Genomic DNA, 24,653 nt, shown 5'->3' on the forward strand with positions numbered 1-24,653 from the left:
GAGGAAGCCGTATGAACCGCAAAAAAGATTGCTGGGAATCAAAAGAAACAAAGCAGAGAGGTGCCTTGTTCAGTGGGTCTTCTATGTCAAAACGTAGTAGATATAGATAGTACAGACCCCCCAGAAGGTGGTAGGTTAAAATTTTTCCACCATAAATGGAGACGCATAACATCGAACCAATGTGTTAGGCGTCAGGTTTCTGCATCTGCTCTGCAGGAATCCAGAGCCTCACATTCTGCGGTCTCCTGCTGTCTATCTACCGTAGAGGAGATTGCTTTTATCAGGCTCCTGACAGAGCCGGCGTGCAGCCTCCGCTGAGCAGGGACTCACCCGTACTGTAGGGGCCCCGGGGACAGGAATAGCCGGAAAGTACAGATGCACAGGACCTGAACGCTGAAGCTTTAGCAAGCAGGCAGAGGACCTACGGTCATGTGACAGCAAGGGGGCGGGGCTTAGCATCCTGCTTTCAGAGATGGTAGAAAACTCAGAGTCGGGCAAAATGGAGGTCATACACAGTACAGGCAAACGAGGTACAGAATCGTGAGTCAGAGAATAGTCAGGCGTAGAAGAAGGTCACACACGGGATGGAGGCAGAAGTACCAGAGAGGCGGTCACAGGGAGGTCAGGACAAAGCCAGGGGTCATACATGGGACGGACACACAAGTACAAAATCAGAATCCAAGAGACGTAAACCGAGGCCAAACCAGATCATAAATCAAACAATCGTACCAGGACAGGCGAGAGCACAAACGGAGCAGGGTCGGGCACACTCAAACTAGGAGTATAAACGACAGGGGAGGGTCCTCACCTGAAGCTATAAAAACCCTCCCCAGACCCAGGAGGCTCTACCAATTAACCCCTACACCGCCTGCCCAGCATTCTGAATAAGCCATGACAGCTTTGCAGCAAATCACTCCAGAGACTTAAGGGTCTGTCACACTAAGCGATATCGCTAGCAATATCGCTATATCGTCACTGGATTTTGTAACGTTATAGTGATATTGCTAGCGATATCGCTGTCTGATACTTACCTCCGACCGGCTCCCCCGCTGGTTATCGCTGATCGCGCGAGAACATCCTGGGCAGTTTCTCGTCGTCGGCTTCCTGTGGAGCTGACGAGCGACTCGTGGACGCGGGCAGGAGGATGTCAGGATCGCCTGCAATGTTGCTGGTGAGATCTGCCTGTGTGGCAGCTCACTAGCGACCACTTAGTGATGCACCAGCGATCCCGACCGTGTCATATCGCTGGTCGGGATCGCTGGTGCATCACTAAGTGTGACAGTACCTTAAGTCCCTCTGGTCTCCTACTGGGCATGCTCATGAGACGATCTCCCATTGGGGATCGGGAGTCATGTGCCCAAGTCCTGCTCCAGATCTCATTGGTCCATCACGGAGATCTGGAAGCTTCCGGAAGGTCCCAGCTATAAAAGGCGCGCATGGCCGTTAGATGTGTGAATGGTGATGGATGTATGATTCTGGTGACTGACTTATTATGATCCCCCTCCCTCTGATATTACGCATGTGAATAGGGAACTAGAGAGATAGTCAGTGCCAGTCAGTGGCAAGCCTTAGGCCACTGTGCACACCGCACCTCTACACTAGCGTCCGATTGAGTCACGTCTCACGGCACTATCGTCTAGCGGCAGTGTCCTACGCCGCGTTGCAGTCCTCTTTGGCGTCCGCAGTAGCGACGCCGCAAGCACGGTATGTCTAGACGGATGCAGCTCCTCTACTTTGGGTCCTGCTCCTGTGACCAGATACCGTGTGTGCATTTACCTGAGATCTGTGACACTAACAGGCTCAGCCTTTTGTTTTTACCTCTGCAGACATCTCTGTGAGTAAACTGCTTAGCGCACTTGGGTGACGTTTAACCCGTGTGCGGTATACCGCCATATAGCGCGTCTGCCATTACTCAGCAGCAGTGATATCACCTTCTGCATGGTGAACCCAGAGCGGCGAACGCACTTTATTTATTTTGTGCGTTCTTCCGTTCCTAACACAATGGATCCTTGACCTGATAAAGTTTGGGTTAAGATTAGAGTTTTGTCGGATCCCACAAGATAAATTCATAGTGACATCGATTACAGAACTGAAACAAGAGGCGCTCCAACTCGAAATTTTCACTCTTCTCCTCAAAAATGTTCTGGTAGAGGTACCTAGGGATCAAGAAGGTAGGGGATTCTATTCCCCTTTATTCCTGGTTACCAAACCTGATGGATCATTCTGTACCATAATAAATCTTAGGAAGTTAAATGCCTTTCTGTATGAACATACCTTTAAAATGGAATCAATCAGATCTACCATAAAACTTTTGTTTCCCAGATGTCTCATGGCTGGGCTAGACTTGAAAGATGCATACTACCATCTTCCCATACCCTCCGAACATCAACTGTACCTCAGGATGCCAGTCCACCTGGCAGGTCAAATCCATCATTTTCAGTTTGCAGCGATGCCGTTCAGTCTTTCGATGGCTCCACGAGTATTCACGAAAGTAATGCTGGAGGTGATGGCTCATCTGCGTCAGCAGGATACCCTAATTGTGCCCTACCTAGATGATTTTCTAGTGATAGGAAGATCTACCTCCCAATGTAAAGAACACTTGTCTAACACCATTTCAGCTTTGTAGGCATTAGGGTGGATTGTCAATTTAAAAAAATCCAGACTGGTCCCAGAAACCCTTCAGTCCTTCCTGGAATTACACCTGGACTCCGTAAGTCAGAGGTGCCTCCTCCCAGAATCCAAGAAGCTGACCATAATTTCCAAGGTCAAGTTGGCTAGGGTCAGGCCCCACATGTCACTGAAAAAAGCCATGTCCCTCCTGGGGTCCCTCACCTCCTGCATTTCAGCAGTGCAATGGGGGCAATACCATACTAGAACCTTGCAACAGGAGGTTCTATATACACCGCACCATTGTCACGGGCGTCTAGATAGAAGGACCACCCTTTCTGAGGTGCTAGAGTCCTTATCCTGGTGGTTAAATAAAGATCACCTGTCCAGGGGAGTACCATGGTTGATAAAACCTTCCAAAATAATTACCACTGATGCTAGTCCAGATGGGTGGGGTGGCCATTTGGGACAGGATCTAGCTCACGGCCTCTGGGACACTATTTAAAAATAGAACACTCCTCCAATTGGAAAGAGTTCAAGAGTTGATTATGCTTTAAATTGTTTTCTTCCCCAGCTTTGAGGATCTCACATAAGAATTATTTCGGACAATATGACAATGGTCGCGTATTTAAATCATCAAGGCGGAATGCAATCGGAAAGTCTAATGTCTACGACAAGGGATATCTTCGACTTAGCAGAAGTCAACCTATTGTCCCTGACTGCTCTCCACATCAAAGGCAAGGAAAATACAAAGGCCGACGTCCTCAGTCGCCACACGCTTCGCCAGGGAGAATGGTCTTTCAACAGTCGCATATTCGAAAAGATAGCAGAATTATGGGGACTCCCACAAAAAGATCTATTTGCTACCAGGGAATACAGACATGTACAAAGGTTCGCCTCCCTAAACACAGCAGATCAGCCAGACATGGGAGACTCTCCAGTTTCCCTGGCAATTCGACCTAGCGTACGCTTTTCCACCAATGATGTTAATACCGCTAGTCATCAGGAATGGAGGAGAAAGCCAGGGTGATTCTCATAGCTCCTTTCTGGCCGAGAAGACCTTGGTTCTCCTGCCTCCGAGCCATGTCAGTATGCGACCCATGGATACTTCCAGCAGGCCAGGAACTGCTCTATCAAGGACCATTCCGTCACCCTCAAGTGAAAGGCCTCCACTTGACGGTGTGGAATTTGAGAGGCAGCTACAAAGATCAAAGGGGCTTTTCCAATAATCTTATCAATACGCTACTGCAGAGTAGAAAGGAATCTACAACTACAATATATGGCAAGGTGTAGAGAAAGTTTCTGGAGTACTATTCGGAACCTCTCTCTTAGATAGTCCCAGCTCACGCTCTTTCTGCAAGAATTCTAGGATGGCTGTGGTTGGGACTATCAGTCAATACGTTAAGGGTCCAGGTGTCTGCTTTGGGAGCACTTTATGGTGCTAATATAGCAGGAGATAAATGGGTATCACGATTCATTAAGGCATGTGAGAAGCAACCCAGTCCACATTCCACGTTTACCACCTTGGGACTTATATTTGGTCCTTGATGCCCTAACTGGCCCCCCTTTTGAGCCGTTAGAATCCATCTCTCTAAAGAACATCTCGTATAAGGTAGCTCTATTGGTAGCCTTAACATCTGCCAGGAGAGTTAGTGACATACAGGCCCTCTCTGTAGACCCTCCCTTCCTATTAATATTTCAGGATATGATAATACTCAATCCAGATCCATCATACCTCCCTAAAGAGACAAGTTATCATAGATCACAGGAAATTTTCTCCCTTCCTTTTATGATAGTCCGTCAAGTCCGGAGGAAGAGAAGTTTCACATGTTAAGATGTGATGAGGGCAGTCTTGAGTTACATAGAGAGGACCCAGCCCTGGAGGCAGAGTAGGGCTCTGTCTCCTTTTAGGGCCACAGGAAAGGTCATGGGGTCACAAAGACTAATACTGAAAAAGATAAATTTCAGCTCACCTCTTGTAAGTTCATAAGAACTATTGAAAAGCTCTGAGCGCGGACAAGTCTCTGCCAGGACGTATAATGACTCCAAGAAAAGGAGTCTAAGAGCATTTGTGCTCGAAACGTGTACAGAGACCTGGAGAATATCCCCATGCGGTGAACTTTGTTGCCGTTACTTGATCACAAGCAGCCATGAATATATTTTAAACATGTCATAAAGACTACCTTGTCCCGATGGATCAGAGATGGCATCTGTTTGGCCTACTCGACAAAAGGAGAGAATCCTCCAGAAGGAGTGAAGGCGCATTCTGCTCAAACAATGGCATCCTCCTGGGCGGAGAAGGCAGACATCTCTATAGACCTTATATGTAAGGCCACAACCTGGTCAACACCTTTGACTTTCTACAATCATTATAGGCTTGACTTATCTTCATCATCTGTGAAAATAATAGAGAAAGCTACTGACCAGGAGAAGCAGGGATCACCAAAATAATATGAATTTTATTAAGGACACATGAACAACACCAAGTAAAAACATTTAAAAGACATACAAGTGACAATGCCAAAAAAAGCACACAGAGGGATCATAATAGAGCCAACAAAACACCCCCCTGGTGAGCAAAATAACTGGCTTTATGGTTGCAAAGAAATAGACAATGTGGATGATAACCAATACGTTAATTATATGGTCAAATAGATAGATAGTAAAGGTAGCTAGATCCAAATAGCTATAAGTTAATAAAAATATATCTGGAGCACCTAATAAGTTACAACTTAGTCCACTGAGCTGAATGAGCCATAGTGGTCACAGATAAAAAATAGACATATTGGCACAGCATTCGTAGAAGATATACAGAACCTCAATAAACATGGTTGCATAAGTGCATTTAAATGCTCCAAAATACTACCAAAAAATTGGTTAAAATACTCAAAATAGAAGACACACATATCAATAATGTCTATACGAATAAATACATAAACCACTTGCACATAATAGGCTCAAGCCAGACACAGGTCAGTGCAGAGGATATTGCAAACAGATAAGTAGATAGACAAGTTCAAAAAGACACCATACCAAAATAAACCTGGGAAGGGTCATAGAGTCTCAAATAGGTTGTAGAGACTAAATCCTGCCCGCACTGGCCTAATCAGGTACGCTCACATGGGGGAGCTTGTGGAGTGCCAGGGACATTTAACGGAGGGTGGTTTCACATTAGTGTTTCAGGGCGCAGCGAAGGCCTGCGCACGGCTGCCGCTAAGCCCCGCCCCCTGACGCGCCTCCTCCGGTAGCACCGCCTACGAGCACATTACGCTGCATGCGTCCCCTATCTTTATCACTGGGGACGCAGGCCGTGCGCAGTATGCGTTTGGCGGCGCATGTGTCCTTTTGACGGTGCGCCGACCAGCGTCAAACGCAACCTGTTGCAATTTGGTTGCGCTCAGCGCACCGTCAAAAGGACGCATGCGTCGCCAAACGCATACTGCGCACGGCCTGTGTCCCCAGTGATAGATAGGGGACGCAGGATGCATGCAGCGTCATGCGCCCGTAGGCGGAGCTGGAGGCGTGGCAGGGGGCGGGGCTTAGCGGCAGCCGTGCGCAGGCCGTCGCTGCGCCCTGAAACGCTAATGTGAAACCACCCTTACCATGCAGATCCTGTTACTGTGGATTTTCTAGATGTCCGTATTAAACGGGACAAGAATATTCTTCAAACAGATTTATATCGGAAACATAGTTCAGCTAACTTTGTTACACGCTTTTTCAGCCCAGCCGTCTTTCATGATTAATGCAATCCCGACCGGCCAATTTCTTCGGTTGCGCTGCATATGTTGTTCAGATACGGATTTTATTAAACAGGCTCAGGACTTAAAAAAAAACAGTTTTGGGAGCGAGGTTATAGTCATAGATCAGTAAAGAAAGCATATAACAATTTCATGCACAATCTGATGCCTTGAGAGAATGCCTTAAAAAATCATGGCCAATTTTGCTTGCTGACCCAACGTTATCTTGCTATCTACCTAAAAATCCACAAATTACTTCTAGTCGTTCTAGGAATTTGTATGATAGAATAGGTTGATAATGGCTACTAATTTATCATCCACATTTTTGGATAATTGTCCCTTGAAGGTTGGTTGTAATCCGTGCGGCCAATGTGTGGCATGTCCTAATGTTAAACGTGCTGATTCTTTCACCGATTCAACAAATAAAAACATTTTTCATACAAAACACCCCATAACTTGCACGACAGAAGCTGTCATTTATTATGCCATGTGTCTGTGGCCGAAAATTTATGTGGGATTAACTAAAAGACAGCTAAAAGGATGTATTTGTGAACATGTCTTAGGAATTATGGCCGCTAAAGATGTAGAAGCTGTTGCTTCACTAAAAACAATACCGTAAAACACTTCAAGACATGCCACAACTGTGATACATCCCTGTTTAACGTACAGGGTATTGATAAAATTTCCATAAATAACAGGGGCGGCAATATCAACCGCATACTTGCTCAACGGGAAACTAAGTGGATATGGATCCTTAATACTGTCCAGCCGCATGGCCTTAATGATTATAATACTTTTGTCCCTTTTCTCTTACCACCTTTTTAATATATTATCATTTTAATTTTATATTTATGTATATTTTGTGTAATTGTTACGATCCTGACACCGGTATGTCATGGAAGGAGGGACGCGACGTACTGCCAACACACGGCTATCACATGCACAGGGGCTTATTTTAGTTATCCCACCGCTGCCACAATGTGACAAATAAAACAGCAAGCTAGTCTTGCCCTAACAATTTATCGCACGGGGGTTATTTTGGGTGTCCCACCACTGCCAACAATACTTCACGAAACATTTTAGTTCCACTTTGGAACTCGCAGCTCTCCGGCGCCCCCCTTACCCTCAGGTCAGTCAGGGAACTACACCAGGGATAATTGGTCGCCGGCCGGCTGCGTCAATGAGGTCTGGCCACCCGGCACGCTGCAGTGAGGGAATTATAAAATGCTCTGGCCGCAGCCACCCAATTAGCTTATAAAATCCCTTTCCGTCACAGTCAGCAGTACCTGGGACCCAGCCCACACTTCGCCGCCACCAGCTCCAGATTTCTCTCATTAATTTATAAACTTAACAGAGGGGTTCGAAGCCAACCCAATGCAGTAGCGTAATTATCTTAAAGGCAGGTAAATTCGTCTTAGAGCATGAAGACAGACTAATAAAGTTATAATTTATTCCCAAAAGACGGGCAGTGATTACAGAGATAAAAGATTTTACAAAGTTGAGACATTAGTGATGTACAATGCAAATATAAAATAAACGGGTTTAAAAACAGAAATTAACACTTACATGCGCTTAAATGGTCTTAGGCTAACCATGTGGGGAGAATCATAGAATCGTAGAGTTGGAAGGGACCTCCTGGGCCATCTGGTCCAACCCCCTGCTCAAGGCAGGATTTGCTAAATCATCCGAGTCAGATGTCTGTCCAGACTCTGTTTGAAGACTTCCATTGAAGGAGAACTCACCACTTCTCATGGCAGCCTGTTCCACTCATTGATCACTCTGTCAAAAAGTTTTTTCTAATATCTAATTTGTGTCTCCTCCCATTCAGTTTCATCCCATTGCTTCTAGTCTTTCCTTGTGCAAATGAGAATAAAGTTGATCCTTATACAATGTGACAGCCCTTTAGATATTTGTAGACAGCTATTAAGTCTCCTCTCAGTCTTCTCTTTTGCAAACTAAACATTCCCAAATCCTGCAACCTTTCCTCATAAGGCAGGGTTTGCAGACCGGTCACCATTCTGGTCGCTCTTTTCTGAACTTGCTCCAGTTTGTTGATGTCTTTTTTAAAATGTGGTGCCCAAAACTGGACACAATATTCCAGATGAGGTCTGACCAAAGAGGAGTACAGGGAAATAATGACTTCACGTGATCTAGACTGTATGCTTCTGTTAATACATCCTAGAATTGCATTTGCCTTTTTTGCTGCTGCATCACACTGTTGACTCATATTCAGTCTGTGATCTATTAGTATACCCAAGTCTTTTTCACATGTGCTGTCACTTAGCCCTATTCCTCCCATTCTATATATGCTTTTTTCATTTTTATTGCCCAGATGTAGTACTTTGCATTTCTCCCTGTTAAAAAACATTCTGTTAATTGCTGCCCACTTCTCCAGTTTATGTAAATCTTTTTGAATCCTCCCTCTCTTCTCTAGTATTAGCTATCCCTCCTAGCTTTGTGTCATCAGCAAATTTAATCAGTTTACCCTCAATTCCTTCATCTAAATCGTTGATAAAGATGTTGAACAATACAGGGCCCAGGACAGAGCCCTGTGGTACCCCACGACAGAGCCCTGTGGTACCCCACTTGAGACATTCTTCCAACTGGATGTGCAGCCATTTACGACCACTCTTTGGGTCCGATCACTAAGCCAGTTATGAATCCACCTAACAGTTGCCTTGTCCATTCCATACTTAGTCATTTTTTCAATAAGGATTGTATGAGAGACTTTGTCAAATGCTTTGCTGAAGTCAAGATATACTATATCTACAGCATTTCCTTGATCCACCCAATCAGTGATACCGTCATAGAAGGAAATTAAGTTAGTCTGACAAGACTTATTAGTTACAAACCCATGCTGACTCTGTTTAATCACTTCATTCTTATCCAGGTATTGACATACATGTTGTTTAATAATTTGTTAAAAGATCTTTCCTGGTATAGAAGTCAGACTCACCGGCCTATAGTTACCTGGGTCCACCTTCTTCCCCTTTTTGAAGATAGGAACAACATTTGCTCTTCTCCAGTCTTCTGGCACTTCTCCTGTTCTCCAAGAATTTTCAAAGATTATGGAGAGGGGTTCAAAAATTTCTTCTGCTATCTCCTTCAGTACTCTGGGGTGTAATTCATCTGGACCTGGAGACTTGAATTCATTTAGGTTAGCCAAGTGTTTCCTCACTATCTTTCTGTTTATAGATATCCTGGATTCTTCTATTCCCTTAATAGGACAGTGAATAACAGTTGATGTTACATTTCCTTTCTGAGAGAAAACAGATGCAAAATAGGAATTTAAAAGTTCAGCCTTCTCAACATCCTGTCTTACCATTTCATCATTTTCATCCTGTAAAAATCCTATAGCATCTTTGACTTTTCTTTTACTTTTGACATCCCCAAAATCCTTTATTATTGCTTTTGACATCTCTTGCAAGCCTCAATTCATTTTCAGCTTTAGATAATCTGATTTGTGCCCTGCAGGTTCTGCAGACAGCATTATATTCTTCTTTAGATATGCCTCCCTCTTTCCATTTTATAAACATTTTTTTCTTCCTTTTTAGCATGTGCTTAAGTTCTGTGTTCATCCATCCTGGTTTCCTTAAATGCTTCCTATTCTTCCCTCTTTTCGGAATTGTTAACAACTGTGCTTTGAGAATTTCATTTTTCAAGATTTCCCATCCTTCCTGGACATTTTTGTCTTTAAGGATATCCAGCCATTGGATCCCTCCAATTCTCTTTTTGAATCCCTTAAAATCTGCCTTTCTGAAATCTAACCTTGACGTCTGAGTCTTCACAGGTCTTCCGCCTCTAGTTATCCAAAATTCTAAAATAGCATGGTCGCTACCTCCTAGGGTCCCAGCCACTTTTACCTCCTCAACCATTTCCTCCCTGTTTATAAGGATTAGATCCAAGGTAGCAGTTCCCCTTGTTTTCTCCCTTACCTTTTGGAAGATAAAGTTGTCAGCAAGAGAGGATAAGAATTTCCTTGACCTGTTAGTTTTGCCTGAGATTCCCAACAAATGTCTGGCGGAGCCAAACGTCTCCACTCATCGGAGTTCTTTTTTGGCATGGAATCTCCAGCCCGAATGACCTCCCAACTGAGTGTACTCTATAGTTCTGGGTCATGACATCATAAAAGGGGCTGTCTGGTGATGGTCCTTCCCTCTGCTCTTGGAGTTAGAATCCGACTACCAAACTTATAATAACCATATCTCACAGAGGGTACTTCGTATAAACACGCACACAGTATCATCTTTTCCGGCCTGTCGAAGGCAATAATTCAAGACCAAACATGCAGTAATTATGTCACACAGTTTAGGAAAAATCCATTTCTCGGATTCTGTCGGCGCTGGAACTGTGAACAACATGGGCTAGGACACTGGGTCGACACATATTGCAGAAATGTAGTTTTCGTGGTTTTACCATAAACATGCCGCGTTTTATGACCAAATGATTAGATCCCCATTACTGTCAATGAGAAGCTGCACGTTTCAGAGACAAAGGCACCCCCCGCCGTGAGGCAGGAGCTCACACAGATAATTCAGGTTAGACTGGTTTTGTGTGAGCTGAGGAGGGGGAACAGGGGGGTGAGTGGCTGCAGGGACAGAATACACAGCTGCAGCTGTAACAGGCTAAAGTCTCATCTGTAGGGTAGAGAATGGAAGATTCTGGAATGTTCGGGAAGTCATATCCTACATTATCGTTAGATGTATTGTGGTTTTTGTGTCTCCTCATATTTTTTATCTTTTAGTGTATATATATATATATATATATATATATATATATATACACACGTTTCACTCTGCGGGATAATGATGAATGTTTATTGACACTGAATTACATGTCACGTCGGAGATGTGAAGGAGTGTGTCAAATGGCTGACTACGGCCGTTTCACGCTACTCGAGCGCTTCCACTGTAATTCAGTGTCAATAAACATTCATCATTATCCCGCAGAGTGCGACCTTTTTCTCTTGGAAACTACAATCGTCTTGCTACGAGGTCAAGCCAGCCACGGACCTTAGCACGGTAACAGCGGTGCCATCCGCTTTCTTGCATTGAATATATATATATATATATATATATATATATATACACATACATACATACACACACACACACACACACACATTACACATACATACACACCGTATTTTTCGCTTTGTAAGATGCACATTTTTTTTCCCCCAAAATTTAGGGGGGGAAATGGGGGTGCGTCTTACAAAGCGTACATGCCTTACCATAGGCTGTGATCAGGAGGCGTCCGGGTGTCTGGCAGTTGCTGGCCGATGCCCAGCGGTGCTGCGTGTGTCCGGAGCTGCCCGGGGCTCTGCCGACACTGTGCAACAGGCCAGAGCCCCGGCATTTCCACGGTTCCCGTGTGTGCGGTGGCTCCGGTAAAAAAAAAAATGGCCGCCGGCACTTGCGCAGATGGGATCTCAGGACCCAGCTCTCGAGAGATGAGATCTCAGCACCCGCAGCACCGGCCATGCTCTATCTATTCATCCATTGTATGTTAGATTTAGAGAGCATTTTCAGTCTATTTCCACAGGAAAAGGGGTCCCCCGTTTGATAGAGCATGTTAAAAAAGTGCATGGGGGTAATGCAGAGTCTCTGCGGTTTGCAGGTGTAGAAAAAGTATCGCAGCCAACCCAAGGGGGAAAGCATCATAGAATTCTCTTACAAAGAGAATCTAAGTGGATTCTACGAACAAATGCCACAGGACCTTTAGGGTTAAATGAGAAAATAGATATGGCGGTGTTTTTGTAGGAAATGCTCAGTGTTTGTATTTCCACATTTTATTATGATATTCTTTAATCCTTGTTTTTAATTCTGTGTTTGACTAATTTGTTCACGTTTCACTCCATTGGGGGAGTAGGAGTTGGAAATCAGGAGGTGTGTCCACATGTGTGCTTCTAAATTCCCACCTGCCTGTATTCCAGCCTCAGGACCCATTGAAGCGCAAGTGTGTGAAACGGCCGTTGTACCTTCCTCCCGTGCCAATGCCTTTCATTTACTATTATGTTTATATAAATAAAGATTACATTGTTGTCAATACATTGGGATGCTTTATTGGTCGCCCCCCCCTTTTTTTTATCTTAACTTTGTACCGACTGTCCCTTGTTCCTATTTTGATCTGGTCTGCCTGGTCATATAATTGATACTACTGATTCTTTATGACTGATGGTAACTGATTTATGACCTAGCTATAGACGTGTTGTTTCCCTTGATATACACTCACTGGCCACTTTATTAGGTACACCATGCTAGTAACGGGTTGGACCCCCTTTTGCCTTCAGAACTGCCTCAATTCTTCGTGGCAGAGATTCAACAAGGTGCTGGAAGCATTCCTCAGAGATTTTGGACCATATTGACATGATGGCATCACACAGTTGGCGCAGATTTGTCGGCTGCACATCCCTGATGCGAATCTCCCGTTCCACCACATCCCAAAGATGCTCTATTGGATTGAGATCTGGTGACTGAGGAGGCCATTTGAGTACAGTGAACTCATTGTCATTTTCAAGAAACCAATCTGAGATGATTCGAGCTTTATGACATGGCGCATTATCCTGCTGAAAGTAGCCATCAGATGTTGGGTACATTGTGGTCATAAAGGGATGGACATGGTCAGCAACAATACTCAGGTAGGCTGTGGCGTTGCAACGATGCTCAATTGGTACCAAGGGGCCCAAAGAGTGCCTAGAAAAAATTCCCCACACCATGACACCACCACCACCAGCCTGAACCGTTGATACAAGGCAGGATGGATCCATGCTTTCATGTTGTTTACGCCAAATTCAGACCCTACCATCCGAATGTCGCAGCAGAAATCGAGACTCATCAGACCAGGCAACGTTTTTCCAATCTTCTACTGTCCAATTTCGATGAGCTTGTGCAAATTGTAGCCTCAGTTTCCTGTTCTTAGCTGAGAGGAGTGGTACCCAGTGTGGTCTTCTGCTGCTGTAGCCCATCTGCCTCAAAGTTCGACGCACTGTGCGTTCAGAGATGCTCTTCTGCCTACCTTGGTTGTAACGGGTGGCAATTTGAGTCACTGTTGCCTTTCTATCAGCTCGAACCAGTCTGCCCATTCTCCTCTGACCTCTGGCATCAACAAGGCATTTCCGGCCACAGAACTGCCGCTCACTGGATTTTTTTTCTTTTTCGGACCATTCTCTGTAAACCCTAGAGATGGTTGTGCGTGAAAATCCCAGTAGATAAGCAGTTTCTGAAATACTCAGACCAGCCCTTCTGGCACCAACAATCATGCCACGTTCAAAGGCACTCAAATCACCTTTCTTCCCCATACTGATGCTCGGTTTGAACTGCAGGAGATTGTCTTGACCATGTCTACATGCTTAAATGCACTGAGTTGCCGCCATGTGATTGGCTGATTAGAAATTAAGTGTTAACACACAGTTGGACAGGTGTACCTAATAAAGTGGCCAGTGAGTGTATATACCGTATATACTCGTGTATAAGCCGACCCCCTAATTTTGCCACAAAAAAAACGGGGAAAACTTATTGACTCGCATATAAGCCTAGGGTTAAATGGTGGTCCGAGAAGATGCTCCATAGATAAAAAAACCCCCCATATGCTGCTGCACAAGGGTTAATGCTGGCCCAAGAAGATGCTCCATAAATACCCCCATAATATGCTGCTGCACAAGGGTTAATGCTGCCCCATAAATACTCCCCATATGCTGCTGCACAAGGGTTAATGCTCCCCCATAAATACCCCCCATATGCTGCTGCACAAGGGCTAATGCTGCCCCATAAATACCCCCCATATGCTGCTGCGCAAGGGCTAATGCTGCCCCATAAATACCCCCCATATGCTGCTGCACAAGGGGTAATGCTGCCCCATAAATACCCCTCATATGCTGCTGCACAAGGGTTAATGCTGCTCCATAAGTACCCCCCCATATGCTGCTGCACAAGGGTTAATGCTGCCCCATAAATACCCCCCATATGCTGCTGCATTAAAAAAAAAAAAAAAAAAAAACACATGCTCACCTCTCCGTCGCTGGGGGCCAGGTGCCGGTGTTCTGAGCCCCCGGCAACAGCGATATTTACCTGTCCCTGTTCCACTGCCATCCACCGCTCTGTCTCCCGACTCTCTGCAGTGACAGCAGAGGGCGCACACTGACTAAGTCATCGCGCCCTCTGCCGTCAAAGCAGAATGACCCGGAGACACAGCGGTGCACGGCTTGGAACGGGGACAGGTGAATATTACTCTGCCCCCGTCATACCTCTCCTGGCACTTATCTGCAGCCCCTGCTTCTCCTCTGCCGTCTGCTTCCTGCAATCAGATGGTCACGTGGTAGCGCTCAATAAATATGCACATATTCATGAGTTTAATGAGCGGTACCACGTGACCTCTGAATGCAGGAAGCAGACGGCAGAGGAAGAAGCAGAGGCTGCAGAGAAGTGCCAGGAGAGGTAATTATGATCTGACACCCCCGCTCCCCCTCCCACCCCTGGTATATGACTCGCATATAAGCCGAGAGGGGGACTTTCAGCCCAAAAAAATGGGCTGAAAATGTCGGCTTATACACGAGTATATACGGTGTGTGTGTGTATATATATATATACACATACACACACACACACACATACATACAGTGCCTACAAGTAGTATTCAACCCCCTGCAGATTTAGCAGGTTTGATAAGATGCAAATAAGTTAGAGTCTGCAAACTTCAAACAAAAGCAGGATTTATTAACAGATGCATAAATCTTACAAACCAACAAGTTATGTTGCTCAGTTAAATTTTAATAAATTTTCAACATAAAAGTGTGGGTCAATTATTATTCAACCCCTAGGTTTAATATTTTGTGGAATAACCCTTGTTTGCAATTACAGCTAATAATCATCTTTTATAAGACCTGATCAGGCCGGCACAGCTCTCTGGAGTTATCTTGGCCCACTCCTCCATGCAGATCTTCTCCAAGTTATCTAGGTTCTTTGGGTGTCTCATGTGGACTTTAATCTTGAGCTCCTTCCACAAGTTTTCAATTGGGTTAAGGTCAGGAGACTGACTAGGCCACTGCAACACCTTGATTTTTTCCCTCTGGAACCAGGCCTTGGTTTTCTTGGCTGTGTGCTTTGGGTCGTTGTCTTGTTGGAAGATGAAATGACGACCCATCTTAAGATCAATGATGCAGGTGCGGAGGTTCTTGGCCAAAATCTCCAGGTAGGCCGTGCTATCCATCTTCCCAAGGATGCGAACAAGATGGCCAGGCCCCTTGGCTGAGAAACAGCCCCACAGCATGATGCTGCCACCACCATGCTTGACTGTAGGGATGGTATTCTTGGGGTCGTATGCAGTGCCATCCAGTCTCCAAACGTCACGTGTGTGGTTGGCACCAAAGATCTCGATCTTGGTCTCATCAGACCAGAGAACCTTGAACCAGTCTGTCTCAGAGTCCTCCAAGTGATCATGAGCAAACTGTAGACGAGCCTTGACATGACGCTTTGAAAGTAAAGGTACCTTACGGGCTCGTCTGGAACGGAGACCATTGCGGTGGAGTACGTTACTTATGGTATTGACTGAAACCAATGTCCCCACTGCCATGAGATCTTCCCGGAGCTCCTTCCTTGTTGTCCTTGGGTTAGCCTTGACTCTTCGGACAAGCCTGGCCTCGGCACGGGTGGAAACTTTCAAAGGCTGTCCAGGCCATAAGCCTTCCACTTCCGGATGATGCTCCCAACTGTGGAGACAGGTAGGCCCAACTCCTTGGAAAGGGTTTTGTACCCCTTGCCAACCTTGTGACCCTCCACGATCTTGTCTCTGATGGCCTTGGAATGCTCCTTTGTCTTTCCCATCTAAATCATTTAAATTGAATGGTTTTAATGTTCTTCTGTGTTTTCACATGGCCTAGATTCATGTACATGTGCTGCTGTATTCTTTTTCTCTATATTATGCAGTTTTTGCAGCTTGCACGTGTTCACAATAGGAGGTGCTGGTGGTTTTTTTTCTCCATTTAGTTGCTGGATGCTAGCTGCCTCCAGTCTGATCTTGCACCCCTCCCATTGGCCTTGCAGGTGACCGCAATCAGCTCTACCTGCACTACACTGTATATTGTGGTGTAGTGACCACTGTGTCTGCTAGGGGGCACTGTGTGGGTGTCCCAGGACGGACAGATAGCCATGTCCAGAGTGGTAACAGGAGCATGGTGCTAAAGGATCGCTGTGTATCCCAAGGTGGGTGGCTTTGGGTTGAAGGCTTGATTATGTGCTGATCAGCAGAGCTGATCTTTTGTGCCAATGTGTTAGGGAGAAGCCTATAGGTGATTGATGAGACGGGTGAGATCAATCACCTACAAACCCACCTAGGGGCGGGTGCCTAGAACGCCATAGTAAAGTATATGTGTATGAATGCTTGAAGGACCTGTGATGACGTGATAGCCATGTGATCCGGTGGGCGCGGCTACGGACCATAAAAGGTGGCCAGGGTAGGTCACATGAGAGAATGCTTGGACCCGGTTGGTCCGTATGGAAGGTCTCGTCTGGGCTGACGTGGCTGCCTTCCTGACAGCATGTGGAGTGGCTGTGTATAATGGCTGCATATGTCTGAGAGTTCCCAGGGAGAGGGAATGAACGTCTGCACGGAGAAGCAGCCATGAGGTAACTCGAACAGCGGGATATAACTGAGGCTAGAGAGCCTGATTGCTGGACATTGCACAACCTGTGTGACCAAAGGATTAACAGAGTGAAGCTCGGTCATGGACGCTATGCTGTTGTATATGAACTTTCTGTTGCTGTTCATGGTTTATGATGCCTAATAAACCGCATGGACTGTTGGAGTTATATAAGAAACCTGTGCCGGACCTGGTTATTTGGCTGCCTAGCGAGTGTCCCCTAATTGAATAACAAGCGCTACCTTGTTATTCAATGTATACATATGCACACACACATACCCATATACACACACATTATATATATCTTTTTCAATACTCCCGACAGTTCTATTGTTACTATTTTCATACAGATAACTAATCGCATTTTATGCTGATTTTTGGGAGGCAGAAAGGACAAAAAACAGCAATTCAGGAATTATTTTATGGGGCTCCTGTGCCCATGTAATAACCATAACAACCATAAAGTACAGACATGTCCATATACGGGAGGTACTCGCAAGATGACATACGTCATATGTTGGGACGAAATTAAAGGAATCTCAATACTTCTATAATTTTATTCTGATGCATATATTGGTTGAGCTCACTTTCAGATGGTAAAATTCTGGTCAGCGGTTTGCATCAGTATATGTAGGGGAAAACTAAGTGTGGAAAATGTGAAATAAGAATATAAATTTTTGTATTTTGAGCTCAACTCCTGGTTTTAACTTTCAAATTCTGATGCAAAATATGGACCAAAATTCTGCTGTGTGAAACCTAAATGGTTAATTGATCACCAACAAAAACAATCGTACTAAATACAAATTCACTGTTTCATTAATTTAGCCCAGTACAACGTTTGTACAATATATTGTAAAGATTTTTATTTGTATGTGTGAGAGAACCTATTTACAAGCATTTAAACCACTTTTGCCAGCTAGGTTAAAGAGGTTTACAAAAGCATTTGTTTCTCTTACAGTGGACAAGTTTTGCATTACCAATACTGCCTCTGCCCAAATAAAGAGGTGGAAAAGTGACTGGTCCACAATTGAAGTTGGGCATCTACCCTATTGTAATAGTCTTTAATTTTTTGGCTAAAAAAAACAAACACCCCTACTGTTTTTCTACGTAAAAAGCATTTTACAACAAAGTTTCCTTGAATCACAGGAAAAAAAAAAAAACAGGAAGAAACAAAACTGTGTTATTCTTCAAAAAAGCTAGAGCTTATTAGAGTAAACACCGCTATCCAACTGGGAATTTCTTAATCCTCCACTTGTAACTCAATTTTATTAATCACCATCTGTTGACTTATAATGGTCGTCATCCACAGTTGAATAAATGTGGCCTTCATTGCTCAGGAAGTCCAAAGCTTGCCTGAAAGTAAAAAAAAAGCTCAATAAGCAATATTTCGAGGTTTATAATACATCTCTCTTCCAAAGGGAAACATCAAAACATGAAAGAATTAAAGAATTTCCAACACCGCTAGCCGCATCCACATTACAGCACTGTTTGTTTACTAGGAATCACATACGGCATGTGATTGTATTTAGAAGACAAATTCATAAAACATTCGAGCAGAGTGCTGCATAGCTGCCGTTCAAGGCTGCTGACTATACAGGAAGCCTTCATCGCAATACAGAGCAGAGATGACTATATGGCAATAGACCTCCAAAATGTATAGGAAAGACAGTCTGGATGAGCATTGGGAGAGAAGGGGAAGGGACGACACCCACAGTCATCCGTTTCATTGTGAAAGAACCCTTCTAACATTTAGAGGCTGTTACAAGACTAACTCCTTTCTGTAAAAAAGTGAAATGTGATCCAATATATTCCTATGTAAATGTCTGGCTCCTGCTACACAAGAAAACCACTACTTTCCAATAGCTGAAGGGTCTTGTCAGAGTATAATAGTCGGACAATCTACTATAACCCAAATCTCCTGCTGTCAATGTAAATTAGGAAGACTTTATAAAAAAAATAAAAATGATTGGATGGCCGGGTGTTGTCATGAAGTATCCATATACATTTTACTTACTTAATGGTATTAACGTTCATTCCATGAAGCCTTGCCTTCAGTTCCTCGAAGCCCATGCCTTCATTTCCCTTGCAGCTTTTTATTAGATTCAAAATCTAAAAGATAAGAGTGTTTTTCTGTTTCATGATTACCTGTTCTGTGACATTAAAATATCAGAAAAATTGTTGTAACAAAGAGATGCTGATACGAGTAATCCAAACACCCTACTTGAAAGTGAAGTTGGGAATTTTGTTGAGATTCATTGGCAACTCAAAGTTTAGTGTAAGGCTATGTGCACACGGTGCAGATTCTGTGCAGTTCTGCAGCAGATTTGGCCCTGCAGAAATGCAAGTGATGTAAAGTACCATTTAAGGCCATGTAAAACAAAAAACGCTGTGCACATGCTGCAGATTTTTCAGTGCAGATTTGGTGCAGATTTAAAACTGCAGCATGTCACTTCTTTTATGCAGTTCTGCAGCAGTTTTTCCATCTGCTCCATTTTAGAAATCTGCAGGGGAAATCCGCACAAAAACTGCACTTACGGCTATGTGCACACAGTTTTCGGTGGTGCGGATTTTTCAGCGCGGATTTTGGAAAAACCGCAGGTCAAAAAGACCTGCGGTTTGACACCTCTACAATGGAGATGTGAAACCGCAGCGGATTCCGCACAAACAATTGACATGCTGCGGATAGTAACCCGCGGAAAAATCCGCAGCATGTGCACAGCGTTTTTGGTTTACCACAGGAAACAATGGTACTGTATAACGCAGCAGAAACTGCTGCGGACCCGCAGGGCCAGAAACGCTGCAGATCCGCAGCAGAATCCGCACCGTGTGCACATAGCCTAAATCTGCACTAAATCAGCACTAAAACTGCAGGTAAAACGCATGTCATTTTACCTGCAGATTTTGCAAAATCTGCGCAGAAAATTCCACAGCAGAATCCGCACCGTGTGCACATAGCCTAAAAGTATAATTAGCATGTGATGCAGAGACACAAAATTAAAGCCATAACTGAAGGCGGTTTTAAAAACATTTCAGCTTTGTATAAGCTGTGGAACATATGATCTTATTTCAACAGAATTCTTAAATACACTTCTCAAAAAAATAAAGGAAACACAAACAGAATATAACTCCAAGTAAATCAAACTTCTGTGAAATCAAACTGTCCACTTAGGGAGCAACACTGATTGACAATCAATTTCACATGCTGTTGTGCAAAAGGAATAGACAACAGATGGAAATTACTGGCGATTATCAAGACACCCTCAATAAAAGGAGTGGTTCTGCAGGTGGGGACCACAGACCACATCTCAGTACCAATGCTTTCTGGCTGATGTTTTGGTCACTTTTGAATGTTGGTTGTGCTTTCACACATGGTAGCATGAGACGGACTCTACAACCCACACAAGTGGCTCAGGTAGTGCAGCTCATCCAGGATGGCACATCAATGCGAGCAGTGGCAAGAAGGTTTGCTGTGTCTGTCAGCGTACTGTTCAGAGGCTGGAGGTGCTACCAGGAGACAGGCCAGTACACTAGGAGACGTGGAGGGGGCCGTAGGAGGGCAATAACCCAGCAGCAGGACCGCTACTTCCACCTTTGTGCAAGGAGTAACAAGAGGAGCACTTCTAGAGCCCTGCAAAATGACCTCCAGCAGGCTACAAACGTGCATGTGTCTGCACAAACGGTTAGAAACAGACTCGGAGGATGGTATGAGTGCCCGACGTCCACAGATGGGGGTTGTGCTCACAGCCCAACACCGTGCAGGACGCTTGACATTTGTCACAGAACACTAGGTTTGGCAAATTAGCCACTGGCACCCTGTGCTCTTCACAGATGAAAGCAGGTTCACACTGAGCACGTGACAGGTGTGACAGTCTGGAGAGCAATCTGCTGCCTGCAACATGCTTCAGCATGACCGGTTTGGCAGTGGGTCAGTAATGGTGTGGGGTGGCATTTCGTTGGAGGGCTGCACAGCCCTCCATGTGCTCGCCAGAGGTAGCTTGACTGCCATCAGGTACCGAAATGAGATCCTCAGACCCCGTGTGAGACCATATGCTGGTGCGGTTGGCCCGGGTTTCCTCCTAATGCAGGACAATGCCAGAACTCTCGTGTTGCTGAGTGCGTCAGCAGTTCCTGCAAGATGAAGGCATTGAAGCTATGGACTGGCCCGCCCATTCCCCAGACCTGAATCCGATTGAATACATCTGGGATATCACGTCTCGCACCATCCATCAATGTCACGTGGCACCACAGACTGTCCAGGATTTGACTGAAGCTTTAATCCAGGTCTGGGAGGAGATCCCTCAGGAGAACATCCACCACCTCATCAGTAGCATGCCCAGGCATTGTAGGGAGGTCATACAGGCACGTGGAGGCCACACACACTACTGAGCATCATTTCCTTATCTTCTAGCCTTTCTACTGAAATTGGATCAGCCTGGAATTTGATTTTCCACTTTTATTTTCAGTATCCTTCCAAATCCAGACCTCCATGGGATATTACTTTTGATTGACATTGATCATTTCTATGTTTTATTGTTCTCAATGCATGCCACTATGTAATGAATAAAGATTTGCAACTGGAATCTATCATTCAGTGATATCTAGGATGTGGTATTTTAGTGTTCCCTTTATTTTTTTGAGCAGTGTAATTAAAACGCCTGTCCAGGACTTTTATATTAATGGCCTATCCTTAGGACAGGTCATCAATATCTGATCGGTAGGGGGTGGGACAAAAGGCACCCCCATTAATCAGCTGCTGCCTGGAAGAACCCAGTTAAATAGGTTTGTCAATTGTATAGTGACTGCGACCAGGTATCGCACATCCACTCCTATTATAATCAATGGGAGCTGGATGTAAAGTAGCAGGCCACTATAGAGTTGATGGAGCTATGATGTGCAGCTCAGCAACTAAGCGCTTCCACACTGGTTGCAACTGTTCGGCCGGTATGCGGGGCATCCCCCTTCCACCAATTAGATATTGATGACCAATCCCAAGGATAGGACAGAAATATAAAGACCTGCCAAAAGGACAAAAAGTGGCAAGTTTTGTTCCTAATTTATTTCTTCTGCTCTTGATGTTTTTTAATCCGCCCTTTGGTTCAACAGACATGTGTCTTCTTATTCAATTCCAAATTTTTATAGCCTTTACCGTGGGCATGTGGGATTTTCTGAAAGAGGAGGTTTGGCTGATTGGAATTATTACTTTAAGAATGCCCCCTTGTAAAGACCATAAAAGTTAGCATATCGTGCACAATAAACAAAAAGTGCACATCTATAACGTTAGTCCACAGAAAGGGGTAAATACTGGCCACATTATTTAGGTCTTTAACTTTAAGAGTATGTGCACATGTTGTGAATTTGTTGCATTTCCGCAGCGTTTTTTCCATGCAAAAATGCTGCAAATCCGTAATAAAATGATTAAAGCAATGTTAATCAATGGCATTCCTGAATTGTTGTGCACATGCTGCGGAAAATTCTGCCCTTATTTGCAGCGCTTTATTTTTCGCAGCTTGTCAATTCTTTTTGCAGATCTGCAGTGTTAATGCACCCCATTGACTTCCATTGAGTCAGTCAAATCTGCAGGTGTAAAAAGGTTTGCAGATTTGCTGCGGATGTGCTGGCAAAAATGCTGCAGAAAAGTAAATGACGTCAAAAGGAGGAAGAGTGTGTGAGCGGAGAATGTGTGTGGGTGGAGAATATGTGCGTGTCTGTCTACATGTGTTTGCGGGTGTTTGTGGCTGTGTGCGGCAACGCTACTGCCGGTCCTGTCGGTCACAGAAGTGCGGGATCATGCTGGTAGATATCAGTAGATATCAGATAACAGTGACAGCAGGTGCCGCTGATGGGAGAGTAGTATCATTGTCGGCGCCTGTGCTCAGTTTTTTTTTTTTTTTTTTTAAAAGTAACATTACATACATATTCACATAAGAATAAAAACCCATTATACTCTCCTCACACCAAATCCCCGATGCCCTCGACGCCTAGAAATAATGTAAGATAAACCACCATATACTCCCTGTCCGCTGTAGTCCGGGTAATTTAGATTGTCCCACGACAATCTCACGCATAGAACAGTCACATCAGGAGATGTGACCAATCTACCTGGCCGCCGGCGATATACTGACAGGAGATGTGACCACTCTACCCAGCACCGCTGCGTAGCAAAGTTCTCACACAGCGGTTGTGCCATAAACTGAGAGCACCGGAGCTGATGAACTCCGGTGGGATACACTATGGGAGGGATCACCTCCTGTCAGTTTATTACCGGAGGCCGGGTAGAGTAGTTACATCTCTCGATGAGACTGTTCGATATGTCAGATCGTTGTAGGACACTCGGTAAATGGACTATGTCGGACAGGGAGTATTAAATGTTGGTTTATTATTTTATTTTTGTTGGGGATTTGTCAATGCAATAAGTATGGTAAATTAAGATTCAATAAAAGGAGTGTGATTATTTCAAATGAAGGACTTTATTCTGGACTAGATTAAGAGCCCAGTGTTGGCCAGGCATAGTAACTAACTGTGGTTAGATAGAACAAATTATTATGATTATATTGCACATAAAAACATTTTACATCATATTTTCAACACTACAGATTTGCAACACAAATTAACTAAACAATTACCCAAGTAATGATAGTATTTTATTTTCAACTCATTCAAGAGCCTTTTGGCAAACAACATTTTTGGTTTTTCCTTTCGGTGCAAAGATGGAACATATTTTTGGCAGTTCCAACTCTTGAACAGGCCATGTAAAGCTGACCAAGAGAAAAGCATTGAGATTGCAAATCGATTTCTACTACTTTCAAGGACTGTCTCTGAGTCTGGTTAATGGACATTGCAAATGCCAGGTAAAGTTAATACTGGAGGCGTTTAAAATCAAAAGGCAAATCAGATGGAATGAGTGGAATTCTTGGAACGAAAATGTCCTCTCCCTTGGCACATCATATTGCTGAGCATCTAATCCTATCTTGTGTGATACTGTCTGCTGAGCTGTGTATCTAATCCTAGCATGTGTGATAGTCTGCTGAGCCATGTATCTAATCCTATCCTGTGTGATACAGTCTGCTGAGCCGTGTATCTAATCCTATCCTGTGTGATACAGTCTGCTGAACTGTGTATATAATCCTATCCTGTGTGATACTGTCTGCTGAGCCATGTGTCTAATCCTATCCTGTACGATACAGTCTGCTGAGCCGTGTATCTAATCCTATCCGGTGTGATACAGTCTGCTGAGCTGTGTATCTAATCAAATCCTGTGTGATACTGTCTGCTGAGCCATGTATCTAATCCTATCCTGTGCGATACAGTCTGCTGAGTATCTAATCCTATCTTGTGTGATACTGGGCTCCCCCTGCAGTCTGTCAGAGGGTGGTCTGTTCCAGCACGGTAATAAATTGTGTTATTTCCAGCTTTACAGAAAGACAATAACACCATAGAAATGATAAGAATAATAGGCCTCAGTTACCACAATTGTCTACAAGGAAAACTGTTGCTCATAGCAACCAATCACAGCTCAGCTTCTTTTAAACAGATCTGGTGAAATATATGGTTATGTTTTTATTTACCATTTAACTATAGGATTAGTAATGGATAGGTGTCTTGTAGACGCCTGTTGTGATTAGGTAACCGAGGAGGATAGCAGGGGAATAGGCTAGGTAACCAGATAACCAGAG

At 44.3% G+C, this 24,653-nt stretch overlaps 1 protein-coding gene across 1 annotated transcript in view; it reads right to left on the reverse strand.

Moving 5' to 3' along the window:
- Window positions 1-17,817: 17,817 nt before the first annotated feature.
- The window catches only part of RPA2 (replication protein A2), a 117,778-nt gene continuing 110,942 nt past the window's right edge, over window positions 17,818-24,653 (reverse strand). Inside the window, exons 8-9 of the mRNA XM_073564587.1 lie at window positions 18,995-19,089; window positions 17,818-18,333 (exon numbers count right to left, since the gene is read on the reverse strand). Of these exons, the coding sequence (XP_073420688.1) occupies window positions 18,249-18,333; window positions 18,995-19,089 (180 nt within the window). The 3' untranslated portion in view covers window positions 17,818-18,248. The remainder of the gene's footprint in view (window positions 18,334-18,994; window positions 19,090-24,653) is intronic.

This window comes from Dendrobates tinctorius, unplaced genomic scaffold (assembly GCF_039654945.1).
Source record: "Dendrobates tinctorius isolate UK_male_01 unplaced genomic scaffold, ASM3965494v1 ptg000015l, whole genome shotgun sequence".
Lineage (NCBI taxonomy): Eukaryota > Metazoa > Chordata > Amphibia > Anura > Dendrobatidae > Dendrobates > Dendrobates tinctorius.